The 14,490-nt window shown below is 42.3% G+C and overlaps 1 protein-coding gene and 1 non-coding gene across 2 annotated transcripts; one reads left to right on the top strand and one right to left on the bottom strand.

Annotated features, from left to right (window-relative positions):
* Window positions 1-1,035: 1,035 nt before the first annotated feature.
* KLHDC2 (kelch domain containing 2) lies at window positions 1,036-14,465 on the top strand. The gene is made up of 13 exons (XM_060004603.1): window positions 1,036-1,533; window positions 4,836-4,915; window positions 6,631-6,748; window positions 9,909-10,024; window positions 10,324-10,405; window positions 10,570-10,653; window positions 11,174-11,254; window positions 11,331-11,389; window positions 11,806-11,915; window positions 12,505-12,577; window positions 13,684-13,771; window positions 13,867-13,919; window positions 14,159-14,465. Exons 1-13 carry the CDS (start codon window positions 1,381-1,383, stop codon window positions 14,280-14,282), a joined length of 1,221 nt encoding a protein of 406 aa, XP_059860586.1. The 5' UTR covers window positions 1,036-1,380; the 3' UTR covers window positions 14,283-14,465.
* Window positions 8,509-8,633, bottom strand: LOC132421469 (small nucleolar RNA SNORA11). The gene has a single exon (XR_009518715.1). It is a non-coding gene; the product is annotated as a small nucleolar RNA SNORA11 (small nucleolar RNA).
* Window positions 14,466-14,490: the final 25 nt, after the last annotated feature.

Below are 14,490 nucleotides of genomic sequence, written 5' to 3'. Positions count from 1 at the left end.
ACTGCTATAAATTTCTCAGTACTGTTTTTACCCACCCCGCAAATTTTGATAAGTTGTAAACACAGGGGCAGTGGCTAGGGAAGAAATTACATACTCCGAAAATTTTCGTGAGAAAAGCCTTTTGATGTTGTTGTTTGAAGTTTTCCTTCTACATAATGGTCCCAGCGTGAAGATGGGGAAGGGAGAGGATAATGAAGCACACTCCTCTCACCAAATACATCCAAGTATAGAGGCACCATTAAATTAGGGATTTAAGATGCAGTCTAGTCTAACCCCGTTTTACAGGTGAGAAATCAAATTTAGATTACAATGATTCTTAATTTTCTCTTGACCTAATTGAAAAGTATCATATTAAATGTAAGCTAAAACAGTATCTGTGTGAACAGGGTTCATTTTCCTCCCTGAAGGCTTGGGTGGTGAAGGTTTCTGAGGCACTTTTTGAGCACAGTTTTCCAAACTGTGTGGAGGATGCAGCAGTAAATTAAGATTTCAGCTGAACCAAAAGACCTTACAGAGAGGAGATGTCGTGAACCGCTCTGCAGGCACAGTCGGGGTGGCACGCAATCCCAGAGATGCCACGCGCACCGAGCGGCACCTCCGCCGGGAAGCCGCCCAGCAATAGGGCTGGGACCACCTGGGAGAGGAGAGGAGCCACTCCCACCCCTTGTCCTCGGGAAGACAGGGCTCTGACTCTGGAGACCCTGAGACCAGAAACTTACTAGTTAAGCAATTTGCTACCCCTTTCCCGGCTGTGAAACCTTTGAGAACATCCCTCAGTCAAACAAGGCCTTCTTGGAAGAAACATTTTTTGCGAGAATCTGGCTAATTCAGCCTATCTTTGTAGTGAAGGGAGGCGCGGAGTGTGCGTGGAAGTGCCTCCAGCTTCTGCGCCTAGACTTCGGCGGGCGAAGAAGAGGGCGGGGCGCCCCAGAACCGGACCGCCCGGGAGAAGGGGTTGGGATGACCCGGCGCTGGGGAAGCTAAGCGTCGGCCGCGCTTCCGGAACTGGGCGAGCGGCGTCAGCGGAACGGGCGGTTCCTGCCGCGGCGTAAACAAAGGCCGTCTGCGGCGAGAAGCAAGCTGGAGGTGGGGCGGAGGGGCTGGAAGCAGGTACCGGCCCGAGGCGGACCCCTGCCCGCCCTGCTCCCGGCTCTGCGTCCTCGCCGCCCCCCGCCCGCGACCCCCGCCAGCCGGCGAGAGGCCGTCCTCGGTGAGGCGGGCCGCGAGGACGCGAGCGCGGGCGGCGGGGAGCGGCCCTAACGCTGTGCCTTTCGCCACCGCCGCCTCGCCTCGCGCCACCGTGCGTCTCCTTCCTTTTCCTTTGTCTTTTCCTCCGTCGCGGGTGCGGGAATTGTCGGTGAGCCGAAGTGCAGCCTCAAGATGGCCGATGGCTACGAGGACCTGCGGGAGGACGAGCTCCCGGGGCCGGCCTATGAGGGCTACGAGTCCGCGGAACTCGCCTGCCCCGCTGAACGCAGCGGCCACGTAGCCGTCAGCGACGGGCGCCACATGTTCGTCTGGGGCGGCTACAAGGTCAGTAGGTGGCCGGGCCGCGGCGGGTGTCGCTCGGCTGTTACTGGGTCGGGGGCGGTGGGCCGGCGGGAGGACCAGAGCGGCCGCCTCGATCGCCTCCCGCGCCCCAACGTCGCGACTCCGCCCGTTGGTCCCTTGTTCTCCGCGAGTGTGGGAATCTTCCCACGGGTCTCCCTACCGTCCCAAGCCTCCTGGTCTGTTGTCACGCCCGCCTTCTGCTTACAAAGCCCGCTCCCCGTCCCACGCTGCTCGTGGCCGCCCTGCGCGCTGTTTGACATCCGAGCGTCATCTGGGGAGGGCACGGCGGGCGGTGCAGGACGGCGAAATGTGTTTTATTTAAAAGGGTTGGGGGTGTATAAGAGGTAACGGTGTGTGAGATCACTCTTATCCTTTATCAGGTCTACCTAGGAGCACATTACCCTGTGGAGCCGGGCTCAGGTGGCCCACTGATACCGTGGCCCACTTATGGGGAGACGGCAGTGTAGGAAAATGCCTCGGAATTCCCAAAGGCCGCAGGAATCGTCTTATTGAACCTTCCCACCTGTTCAGGCGTCCCAGCTACATCCCATTGTTATTGGAACGCTTCAGGGCTATTTTCCTCTTGGTTTCAGCTGAGAAAGGATGTTTTTCACAAGAAATCCCTATTAAGAAAATTAATGGAAAAGCTCTAGAAATAACCGAAAAAATCAACAGGAACAACTTTAACTACAGAGTGCGGCTCTTTGGCCCCTACTCGTGAACAATCTGATTAGTTACCAGTTTAGAGCATTTACTTGCGTTTCTTCTTTTTTCCTCTGTCTGGAAATCCTACTCAAGTGTCTCCTATTTAAACCTTCTCACTAGTTCTGCCCTTTGCTTTTAGAGGTTCCCAGTAGCACTCCACATTCTAGAATCGTCTTATTTTCATTTGCTGGGGTGGTTCTGATCTCTTCCTACCGAAAATATTTTTAGTCTCTTTTGGTTTTAAAAATGATCTCCCCCCGTCCCCATTTGCTTGAAATCTAGTCTGCTACACCTGTACCTTCCATGACTTGGAAGCACTTCTTGATTCTGGTAGTAGATTTTAGCTTATGGTACAGTTGATCATAGTTGACCGTCTTTGAGATGACTCTCAAAAGATAGATGGGGGCTTCCCTGGTGGTGCAGTGGTTGCGAGTCCGCCTGCTGTTGCAGGGGACACGGGTTCGTGCCGCGGTCCGGGAAGATCCCACATGCTGCGGAGCGGCTGGGCCCGTGAGCCATGGCCGCTGAGCCTGCGCGTCCGGAGCCTGTGCTCCACAACCGGAGAGGCCCGCGTACCACAAAAAAAAAAAAGATAGATGGGATAAAGCTTTCCTAATTACTTCATTTGGTTCCTTTTTGCCAATCCTAATTAATCTGGAATGTTTTCCCCAGCCTCCAATGAATGTGTTCAGAGGAGAGTATTTGGTAGGAGGAAGGTGGCCAGTATGTGGTGACCTTAATTAAAACGTAAATAATTCCCTTGGAGAAAAGTAAACCTGTTAGTCTTCAGTCTAAACTACTTTATTTGTAATTCTATTTGTAAAACTCAGCAGTGTTGAGGGAATGGGACTTTTCACAAAGAAGGAAGGTGGGCAGAAGGAGGGTTGTCAGGGTGGAAGATTTCTGAAACTGAGTTGTGGAGGGCCTGGATGCCTAGGGCTGAGGCCAGTGGAGAAGCATGATCAATGAAGTAAGTTGGTGGTTCCAAAACAGGCCATCCTCCCCATTTTGGTTAGAACCCTAAGAGTACCACAAACAGGAAGCCCTTGGAGATTGTTTTGATGGCAATAAACCTTAGCTTCCTACACAGAAGTCAGTTTTCCTCCTCCCACCAGCCTGATGTATTCCAGGTCAGCGGGCCTCTCACTGTTGTGGCCTCTCCCATCACAGAGCACAGGCTCCGATGCACAGGCTCAGCGGCCATGGCTCACGGGCCCAGCCGCTCCGCGGCATGTAGGATTTTCCCGGACTGGGGCATGAACCCGTGTCGCCTGCATCGGCAGGCAGACTCTCAACCACTGTGCCACCAGGGAAGCCCTCAGCCTGCTGTTTTGCTTCCAGCCTTTCCTTTCCTAAGTGGTGGAGTGGAAAGAGAAATGTTTACATGGCCAGCTGTTCAATTCTCTGTAATACTCAAACTTGTAAGTCTCTGACACCCATTTCAGTGAACTGCAACAATTTACTGTATATCGACATTGTTCAGAAAGTGGCTCAGGCAGTGGCTGAAGTTGCAAATGCAGGGAATGGAGGCGGGAATCCTGGTTCCACTGTCCCTTGCTAAGCAGCCTTGGGCAAATCACCTTCCTCTTTGAAAAACCTGTGCCAGCTATTTCTTATGGTGGTTGTGAGGATTAAATAAAGCACTCCATGGACAGCACTTAGCTAGTTCTGGCATATGGTAAGCTCAGTCTGTTACCTGAAGGGAACTGGATCAGGACAAGAACAAAATTTTGCATGGGGACTTAATATTTTCAGTTCTGCCCTCTCTGCTTCTTGGTGGAGAATGGATGGGTGAAAGGGGAGAATGGCTAGAGAACTCTACATCACCTGTTAGTGATCAGGTACTTTTTTTTTTTCTAATTTCTCTATTTTATTTATTTTTGGCTGCGTTGGGTCTTCGTTGCTGCGCGTGGGCTTTCTCTAGTTGCGGCGAGCGGGCACTACTCTTTGTTACGGTGCGCGGGCTTCTCTTGTTGCGGAGCACGGGCTTTAGGTACGCAGGCTTTAGTTGTGGCTTGCGGGCTCTAGAGCGCAGGCTCAGTAGTTGTGGCACACGGGCTTAGTTGCTCCACGGCATGTGGGATCGTCCTGGACCAGGGATCGAACCCGTGTCCCCTGCATTGGCAGGAGGACTCTTAAAACCACTGCGCCATGAGGGAAGCCCCAAGGATTAGGTACGTCGAAGGCAGACCTTTCTTTAGCGTGCTGACCATGGCACAGGTAATCTCTCATGAAGTCATGCAAGTGAGATTTGGTGCATGGACTATTCAGGATAAAGTGGCCTTAGAGATTACCTGGAGATCTCGTAACTTCCTGCACAATTACAACTGCTGTATCAAAAATTTGAATTGAGGGCTGTCTATATTAAGCATTACCTTGAGTATGTGGCATGGTGCAGGGAGGATTGTGCATTTGATAGAACTGTTATAACCTATTTAACTTTTCATAACTCTCAGTATCTCAAATAAGATATACAATATATATACAATATACAATATAAAATACACAATAGTGCCTCTTTAGAATACAAATTATTTTTTATATTTGCAATTTTTTTTTGTTTCTTTGTTTTTTCTTAGAGTAATCAAGTCAGAGGATTATATGACTTTTATCTGCCTAGAGAAGAACTCTGGATCTACAACATGGAGACTGGAAGATGGTAACTGGATATTATGAGGGGGACTAAAAAAATCCAAATAAGGTTGCAAACAAAAACATACTCTGTAAAACGCACACTAATGTATAAAAATGCTTTAATTAAAGATGCTAAGCTATCTATATATTCTGAAAACAGTGTTCTGCTAGTTTAGCTTAGCTGCTAAGCTTAGATGCTTTTGCATCTCTTTAGTAGTTCAGTAATTACTAGATGCTTTTATGACCTTGAAGAAATTTCTGTTCAGAGCTGTGTCAAGTATTATAGTAATATTAAAGAGGTAGAGGCTTCAAATCCTGGAATGGAAATATAATAAAAGTTCCATATATTTTTTTTTCAAGATGTTGTCTTTGTTGTGTGCTATCTTGAATGAGAAAAGAATTTCCAGATTGTATCTGCTAGAAATAAAGGTAGTATTCTATTTCAATGAGCTCTAATATTAAAATTTCTATGCAAATCCCTTTGAAATAGTACATTTTGCCTAAAAAACAAAATTAACTTAAATTTGCATACAAACTATGGATATTCTGAAAGGACCTTTTGCCAGTTTCATACCAGTATTACTGGAGTATGTTCTTAGCAGAATTAATGTGATTCTCAAAATACTGGGTTGGCTGTGTTTAGGGATTTATAAAGTAGTTTTCTCCATGGTTTGGTTTGTGAAAACTTTGTGCATTACATACTTCAGCATATTAGAGATCTCAGAACTAGGAGAATAGTAGTTCCACTTGATTTAAAAGGTCAACTAAAAGTAAACCAGGATTATTTTTGCACATAGCCAGTCAGTGTTAATCTAGCTGTTTGATGATCTTTTTCTAGAGAATTGGACATTTATAATAGTATTCCTTTAATATGGAAATTCTAATATTTTCTTTTAACAATTCAGCCCCATAAGGAATTTTACAAATTAAGCCTATCAAAACAAAGCTTGGGAATTCCTTGACGGTCCAGTGGTTAGGACTCTACACTTCCACTGCAGGGGGCAAGGGTTCGATCCCTGGTTGGGGAATTAAAATCCTGTGTGTCACATGGCACAGCCAAAAACAAATAAAAAACTTAAAGCTTAGTTAGCATAGATGAAGTGATATTCTGAGCAAAAGACCTTGAGTGTTGTATTAATATTCTGAATCTTAGGATTATTAGCTTTTTGATTCAGATTCACTTTTAGATTCAGAACGAGTTAAAACGTGTAAAGAGCACTCAGAGGAGGGCCTGGCCTATAGTAGGCACTGCCTGAGTGTTGGGAGTATTACATAAGGTTTGAAACAGATTCGTTTGAATGGCTAAAAGGTAACTGAATTAAAAACACCTATTAATCTGTCAGGACTGACATACTGAAGTTTTTTTTCTTTTGGGTTCTTGGCCCACTCAAAAACAAAAAACCATCAAAAAACCATTAATGGCCAAGTAAGTAGAAAAGCAAACAATTTAGTTTGAGAAATGTAAGCTGGTTTGCTCCTAGAATAAAATGACACGTAGGCTTTTAGAACCTCCCATGCTGCCATGTGTAAGTACCTGCTGGCACAGCCTGTGGAATGGATGAAAGGGATGAGTTCATTCTTTTAACTAACTTTAGAGCTAGAAGAGACCCTCGACATAGCTACTCAGCCCGCTTATTTTATTTTTTCTTTTATTGTGGGAATAGAATTAGAAGAATGAATAGATTTTTGCATTTCTTCCTTTTTGGGAAATCTATTTACATTCAGTTTTTTCCCCCTTAGGAAAAAAATTAACACTGAGGGTGATGTTCCTCCTTCTATGTCAGGAAGCTGTGCTGTGTGTGTAGACAGGGTGCTGTACTTGTTTGGAGGACACCATTCAAGAGGCAATACGAATAAGGTTAGTGTTTCTAAGGATTATGGTTTAAGGCAACTTTGTTCTTTTTCAGACAACTTCAGATTTCTAAGGTTAGCCCATACTTATTCTTGTTCCAGTTAAAAAATACATGTACTTGATTATGGTATGAATGTGCATTTTAGTATTTTTGTCTACCAGCCGGTATTTACCTGGGCCTTCTGTAAAATCAGCTTTGGTTGGTAAGGTGTGTGCAGTAACTTCCTAGGTTGTTTTTCTTTGTGTTCTTTGCAGCTACTTATTCTTTCAGAACCCTGGAGTATTAGATGAATATTAGTAAACTAAATGAAAACAAGATGCAGTTAAGGGGGCGGGCAGGGTAAAATTTAACATGCCACAACTCAAAAAGCCATAAGGAGAAATTAACACTGACAGATTTTATATACTAACATTCCTATAACCTGGCACCATAAGATACTGTTGTTCAGACTTAGTCTACATCTTTACCGAATAGGAAAAAGGTATCAGTTTTTCTCTCAGGCCAGTAAGAGACAGATGCAGTCAGAAAGGTGCATGTGATATAGATAGACTCTTAAAAATTCATTTATTTGGCAACTTAGTAAGCACCTTAATGCTGAGCACTTGCTTAGACATTGGAGACAGAGATGAATGACACCGTCCCCGCCTCTAGGAGCTCACATTCTAGAAGGGACACATATAAGTAAACGATTTCAGTAGCATATCATAAAGAGAAACACAGAGTCGGCTCGTAGTAATGGCTCAGTAAAAATTGTTGAATCTGAAAAAGAATCCTTACCATTGTGTTTGGTAGGACAGAGGAACAGAAAAATGAAGAGTCTTCACCGAAGAGGTGATGCTTGAATAGAATCATACAATTGGAAGGGGTAGCCAAGATATAGGTGCCAAGATGCAGAGGTATAAGCAAATATCTTGTTCATGGACATGCCAAGTGATTTGCTGTAGATGAGCATATGGCTGAAGTGGTTTCAAATTTCACACTGCACTTCTAGGAACTCTAGGGATTTCTTTGAGATGCCTTGGGATGTGTGTGAGAGGAGCATATGGTGTTGGGCAGGCTCCAGACTGCCCCTTCCTCCTCCATTTTAACAAGTGTAGCTCCACTTTAATTTAATTTAATTTATTTATTCATTCACAATTCACCTTGGGGTTCACTTTAATTGAATAGTGTTGCACGTTCTGTGGGTTTGGACAAATATAATGAGATATATCCATCATTATAATGTCATATGAAGTATTTCACTGCTCATAAAAATTTCTGTACTCCGTGTATTCATCTCTCCTCTCCCCCCAAACTCCTGGCAACCATCGATATTTTTTTTTTCTTTTTTTTGCGGTACACGGGCCTCTCACTGTTGTGGCCTCTCCTGTTGCGGAGCACAGGCTCCGGATGCGCAGGTTTAGCAGCCATGGCTTACGGGCCCAGCTGCTCCGCGGCATGTGGGATCCTCCCGGACCGGGGCACCCGTGTCCCCTGTGGCAGGCGGACTCTCAACCACTGTGCCACCAGGGAAGCCCCATCGATCTTTTTATTGTCTCCATAGTTTTGCCTTTTCCAGATGACATAATTGGAATCTATTTTTCTTTTTCCTTGAAAAGAGAGGTTCAAAGCCTTTATGTCTATAAGACCATTCATGGCCCATGCATGAGTGGACCTGACAGGCTCTTGGTGGCAAACTTCCCCACTAAATACTGTAGCTTTTCTTCCAATATTGAGCCCTGTCCCACTGGTCCTGCCTAGCAGCCATGTGGAGGTGCAGGGGGACATGTGTTGGATATTTGCTCATAGGAAGGCCACAAGTTTTGTGCCTCTTGTCACAATGAACCCAGATTCCTGTTGGGTATGTTGTAAACAGAGGAGCCATTTCTTCAGGCCCTTATTATTATTATTATTTGCGTTACGTGGGCCTTTCACTGTTGTGGCCTCTCCCGCTGCGGAGCACAGGGTCCGGACGCGCAGGCTCAGTGGCCGTGGCTCACGGGCCTAGCCGCTCCGCGGCATGTGGGATCTTCCCGGACCGGGGCACGAACCCGTGTCCCCTGCATTGGCAGGCGGACTCTCAACCACTGCACCACCAGGGAAGCCCTATTTTTTTTTAATAATTTATTTTATTTTTATTTTTGGCTCTGTTGGGCCTTCGTTGCTGCACGCGGGCTCTTTCTAGTTGTGGCGAGTGGGGGCCACCCTTTGTTGCAGTGTGTGGCCGCTGCGGACCACAGGCTCCAGGTGTACAGGCCTCAGCAGTTACAGCTTGCAGGCTCTAGACCACAGGTTCAGTAGTTGTGGCGCACGGGCCCAGCCGCTCCGCGGCATGTGGGATCTTCCTGGACCAGGGCCCGAACCCGCATCCCCTGCATTGGCAGGCGGATTCCCAACCACTGTGCCACCAGGGAAGCGCCCTTATTTTTATATTTAGGCTTTTGCTTTAAGATTTTGTTTGAAGGGTTCCGTGCTTAAAAGGTTTTGTGAGGCCCTACTGTAGGCTGTAGTTGAGCCATGTATTTTTCAGGGCCAAGGGGGAGAATCTAAGTTTGACACAACATGAGGAAGCTTGGGAAAAAGAGAAGCTGTGGCTTTAGGGGAGTGGTCAGAGAAATGATAGTAGTAACTGACTAGAGTTGAGGAAAGGGAGCTTTAGGAGTCTAAGTAAAAAAAAAAAAAAAGTCAGATTTATTTAAATACCTGGATGTGAAAGATACATGAATACTTAATCTTTTAAGATTTATCCTTAGCTCCTAGAGTTAAGTAGGCACTTAAGACATGTTTGTTAAATTGAATTTGAAGATGAATTACTAAGTCTGATTTTTTGGTAATACCATCCTGATACCCGTAAATTAGATCAGTACAACTCAAAGTGCCTATCTAAGGCCAAGAATGTAAATCAACACACGTTCTATTCCTTCATCAAAAAAGTGTGGTATGGGAAAAAAATAAGCTGAACTAAACAGGGTACACAGTGACTTAGGTAATTTACATTCTGGCAAAAATTTCTTATCTAGACTCAGACCAGTTAACACTTTGCAGACAAGCAGCCAGTCTGCAGTACTACTTTTAGTAGTACTGAATTAGATGACAGTCTTATTAGCATGAACGCAATAAAATTAAATGCCAACGTTGAATTTCTTTTATGTAACCAAATCTAACTGAAATCATTGCTTCTGACAGTTCTACATGCTGGATTCAAGGTCTACAGACCGAGTATTACACTGGGAAAGAATTGACTGCCAAGGAATTCCTCCATCATCAAAGGACAAACTTGGTGTCTGGGTATATAAAAACAAGTGAGTTAGCAGCACTATAGGTTTGGGTTTTTATCTGGAAACTGCTTTGCCATCCAAGTATCATTAACCAATAACCATTGTAACAGTAGAAAACGCCTTCGAGTGCCCATGAGGATTAAGTGAATTGATGGTAAAGCACCTAAGACATAAATGTTAGCCATATTAGCCATTATTATTTGAATAAGCAGTTTTATATACTCAAGTGTGCCTTCTCAACTCATGGATAAGACAAAATTTAAAAAATCTCTTGTATCCTGTGGATGTTTGACTTTTTAATGTCTTGGTTTTTTATCAAACAGGTTAATATTTTTTGGAGGGTATGGATATTTACCTGAAGATAAAGTATTGGGAACTTTTGAATTTGATGAAACATCGTTTTGGGTAAATGAAGTTTCTTATTTGCATATGGCCTGCTTAGTCTGTTGAAATAATACACTTTGTTTGCTATTAGCTTTGTTCATTTTGCTCTGTTAATAAACCAGACCAAGGCTATATGATTTTACGAACATTATTTGTAAAATAACTCAGATTCTTATTTTCTGTAGAATTCAAGTCATCCAAGAGGATGGAATGATCATGTACATATTTTAGACACTGAAACATTTGTCTGGAGCCAGCCTATAACTACTGTGAGTTACTGAAGAATAATGAATTATTAAAGCAAGTCTGCTTAGACGAGAAGGGGAGTTGGCAGGTGGTGTAAAATTGGCAGTTTGTTATTGTCCAAGGAGTTTAAAACTCAAAAAAGTTTAATGAATGTATAGACTAGCCCAGCATCTATTATCGAATAGCTGTTAAAGTGGTATTGTTTGTAATAAATGACCTAGTGTTGGATTGGAATTTAAGTTACTCAAATATTAGATTTCTTTTTCCTCTGACACAGATGTCATATAATATGCTAGCTTTTGTTTTAAAAGATAAAAGTAAAGCAAGCAAGCATTCTATTGTATTAACTAGCCCCTTCAGTAATGTATTTCAGAAACTCCCAGTTTGCTAGTCAGCCTGCAGTACTGCTGTCTACTATAAGTTTGCACTTCAGCTTAAAAGCTCAAGTGTCTTGCACATTCTTATCCCACATCCAGAGTAGACTCCTTCTGGTATTTATAAAACATTCATTTATTTATTAAATTGCTTTTATGACCTTACTAGGGTAAAGCACCTTCACCTCGTGCTGCCCATGCCTGTGCAACTGTTGGAAACAAAGGCTTTGTGTTTGGAGGCAGATATCGAGTGAGTATATAAAACAGTTTCAATGATTTGCTTTTGAATTACTCAAAATGATAACTAGTTAATTATCCTTTTCTAGGATGCTAGAATGAATGATCTTCACTGTCTTAATCTGGATACATGGGAGTGGAATGAATTGTAGGTATCATTTTAGATAATTATTTAGAAAAGTTTTTCAAAGAAATTTCAATGGATTTTTCCGTTACTCTATTATTAGTATATAATGTACTTGCTTACATTTTCTGTAACTATGAATTTAAGTAAACATAATCACTAAATCCTTAAAGAAGGAATTTTAAAATTTTCAGTTCCCATAAACTATGCCTGGCACATAGCATGTGCTCTGTTTATTGAAAAGAAAAGATCTAAAGTTGACTCTTCCTTCAAAGAAAGTAGTTCATTCTAAAGCATGTAGTTAATACCAAGAAGACTTTTTAAAGTCTCTTTTCAAAATTCCATATAAATTTTTAAAGAAAACTTCTTTAGTATTTCTCTGCATTAAATACAGTAGCGGCTTTTAAATGTAGATATTGTAACTTAGCTGTTATTTTCAGAATTCCACAAGGCATATGCCCAGTTGGCCGATCTTGGCACTCACTAACACCAGTTTCTTCAGATCATCTCTTTCTCTTTGGAGGATTTACCACTGATAAACAGCCACTAAGTAAGTACTTTAAAAACATTAAAAAGTTATTAAATATAATTCATAAGTAATATATGAATAGCTGAAAAAAATCAGTATTTTAAATTTAACAGAGGGCTATAGGGTTGGTTAGAAGGTTTGCTACTAATTTTGATCCTATAACATACCTATAGTTGTTTTCATGACACATCCATTGGTCCAGTAAAAAAATGACCTGGAACACTTTGCCCTGCTAAAGGGCTGTAACATGCAAAGGGCTTACTTGGTTAACTGCAGGGAAAAAAAGGAAATATACTTTCTGTATCTACTCAAAATCTGATTTATTACTGTTCTTACTAAAGCTATGCTCTTTATTTATTTATTTATTTTTTTTGCTGTATGCGGGCCTCTCACTGTTGTGGCCTCTCCCGTTGCGGAGCACAGGCTCCAGATGCGCAGGCTCAGCGGCCATGGCTCACGGGCCCGGGGCACGAACCCATGTCCCCTGCATCGGCAGGCAGACTCTCAACCACTGCGCCACCAGGGAAGCCCTAAAGCTATGCTCTTTAAATATCAATGTCACGTTAACAGAATAACATACTTCATAGCTCTTTTTCTTTGCTTCAATCAGGTGATGCCTGGACTTACTGCATCAGTAAAAACGAATGGATACAGTTTAATCATCCCTATACTGAAAAACCAAGGTATGAACTATTTAAAAGCTAATTCTTACGCTGAATGAATGAGGTCCATAGAGATGTACAAGACTGGTAATGATTGAGGAAATCTGACTGGGCTGCATTCAGTTTATCATTCTTATTATAAGAACCCTAGCAGTCACTAAGGTTTAACATTGTAGCTTTTGGAAGAAGAGAAAACCAATGTTATCCTAGTATCAGTGCTTTCTATTTTATCATCTGTGTATGAAAAATAGGGCTGGATTTTGACTTTTGCTTCATCATAAAATTACTGACATTGTTAAAATTTATACTCAAGCTCTTTAGTCAGGTTCAGTTGAACTGTTTCTAGATTTTTCATTAAAAAAAACAAAAAGGAACTGGAAAGGAGAGAATTTCAAAACCCTAAAGAATGTTTATGGCAGTGGGGGGGAGGGGCTGGGAAGGGAGAATCAAGAACTTTCAATCAGATTTGCGGTTGTGCTGTATAACAAAGATCAAGAAGTCAGATCATCCAAAAAGAGCCTATTAAAACACTGATAGTTACTTTTCTTGTTAATCTCGAAAAGAATTGTTACAAAGACTGCTAAAGGAAATGATGCAAAGTTGGTGTTCAAAGCACATTTGGATAATGTCAGCCTGCATTTTTCCCCACACCTCTGACCTAAGTACAGTCATGCCGCTAAGACGTCATTTGGCACAAATATTCTTTCCACAGAATTATCAGGCCTGAAGATACTTTGTTCACTCAGGCAGAGTCAGCATCCCTCAGATGTTTTGTGTAAGGCCAACTGGTCCTGCCTATGAAAAGAGGAGAAGAAGCAGAGGGCATATACCACTAATCCCCCGTAAGACTTTTATTGCTAACAAAAACCTAGAGAACAGTTCAGTTCACATTCCTCATTGCATAAATTAGGAATGGACCAGAAAGATAAAACGGTAACATCCAGATAAAACAGACATTGATTTTTCCAGCTTCTGCTACGTTTCCTTGAGATAACTGCATCTCACCATTATGTTTTGAGCTGCACTAAAGATCTTTAGTCTTTATTTCATCATCTCTATTCTGTAGTATAAATGATCAGTTTGGTGTTCAGGGTGACTTCAAACTCAAGTTTTTGTTTTAAATGTAGATTATGGCATACAGCTTGTGCCAGTGATGAAGGAGAAGTCATTGTGTTTGGTGGGTGTGCCAATAACCTTCTTGTCCATCACAGGGCTGTAAGTACACTACCTTTTATTAAAGGACACTTCATAATATTGCTGAAGCTTTCTTGTGAAGTACTTTTAATATATTCTTCATGTCTGTTTTTTAGGCACACAGTAATGAAATACTTATATTTTCAGTTCAACCAAAATCTCTTGTAAGGTAAGTAACTTTTTACTTGGTACTTACTTTAAATTGTGTTTCTTAAACACTTTAAATTAGTGCTTTTGAAAAAACAGGTTTATGGATAATTTAAGGGCAATAGCAAGCCTTCACTGTTAAAACTATCCAGTTCCTATGAAAATCTTTAAAGTGCTTTTTCTTTTTTGGTAGTTCTTCAAGTGAATGTACTTCTAAACCATAAAGTGAAATTATTTTTCTCTTTCTTTGTCCACTTTCAGGCTAAGCTTAGAAGCAGTCATTTGCTTTAAAGAAATGTTAGCCAGCTCGTGGAACTGCCTTCCAAAACACTTACTTCACAGTGTTAATCAGAGGTTTGGTAGTAACAACACTTCTGGATCTTAAGGCTTCATAGACAGTGCCTCTGATCACTTGCATGGACAGCAATTCTGTAAACATCAGAGTGACATTGTTTATATAATTATGTGCATTGTTGTAGTTTGCAGCTTTTTAGTTTTAGTGTGCATGTGAATGGCCTAGAGAACCTATTTTTGTGTCTAAAGTTTACAATAAATGTATTTAACATCAGTAACTGTCTTCTATTAAAACAAAA

This window comes from Delphinus delphis, chromosome 2 (assembly GCF_949987515.2).
Source record: "Delphinus delphis chromosome 2, mDelDel1.2, whole genome shotgun sequence".
In the NCBI taxonomy this organism is placed as follows: Eukaryota; Metazoa; Chordata; class Mammalia; order Artiodactyla; family Delphinidae; genus Delphinus; species Delphinus delphis.
This window is presented reverse-complemented; position numbering and strand designations above follow the sequence as displayed.

Excerpts from the sequence above, each read along its gene's own strand:
- KLHDC2 (XM_060004603.1), top strand. The coding sequence starts at position 1,381 with ATGGCCGATGGCTACGAGGACCTGCGGGAGGACGAGCTCCCGGGGCCG. Across the intron at positions 1,534-4,835 it reads TCGTCTGGGGCGGCTACAAG|AGTAATCAAGTCAGAGGATT; the intron begins GTCAGTAGGTGG and ends GTTTTTTCTTAG. Across the intron at positions 10,654-11,173 it reads GGAGCCAGCCTATAACTACT|GGTAAAGCACCTTCACCTCG; the intron begins GTGAGTTACTGA and ends TGACCTTACTAG.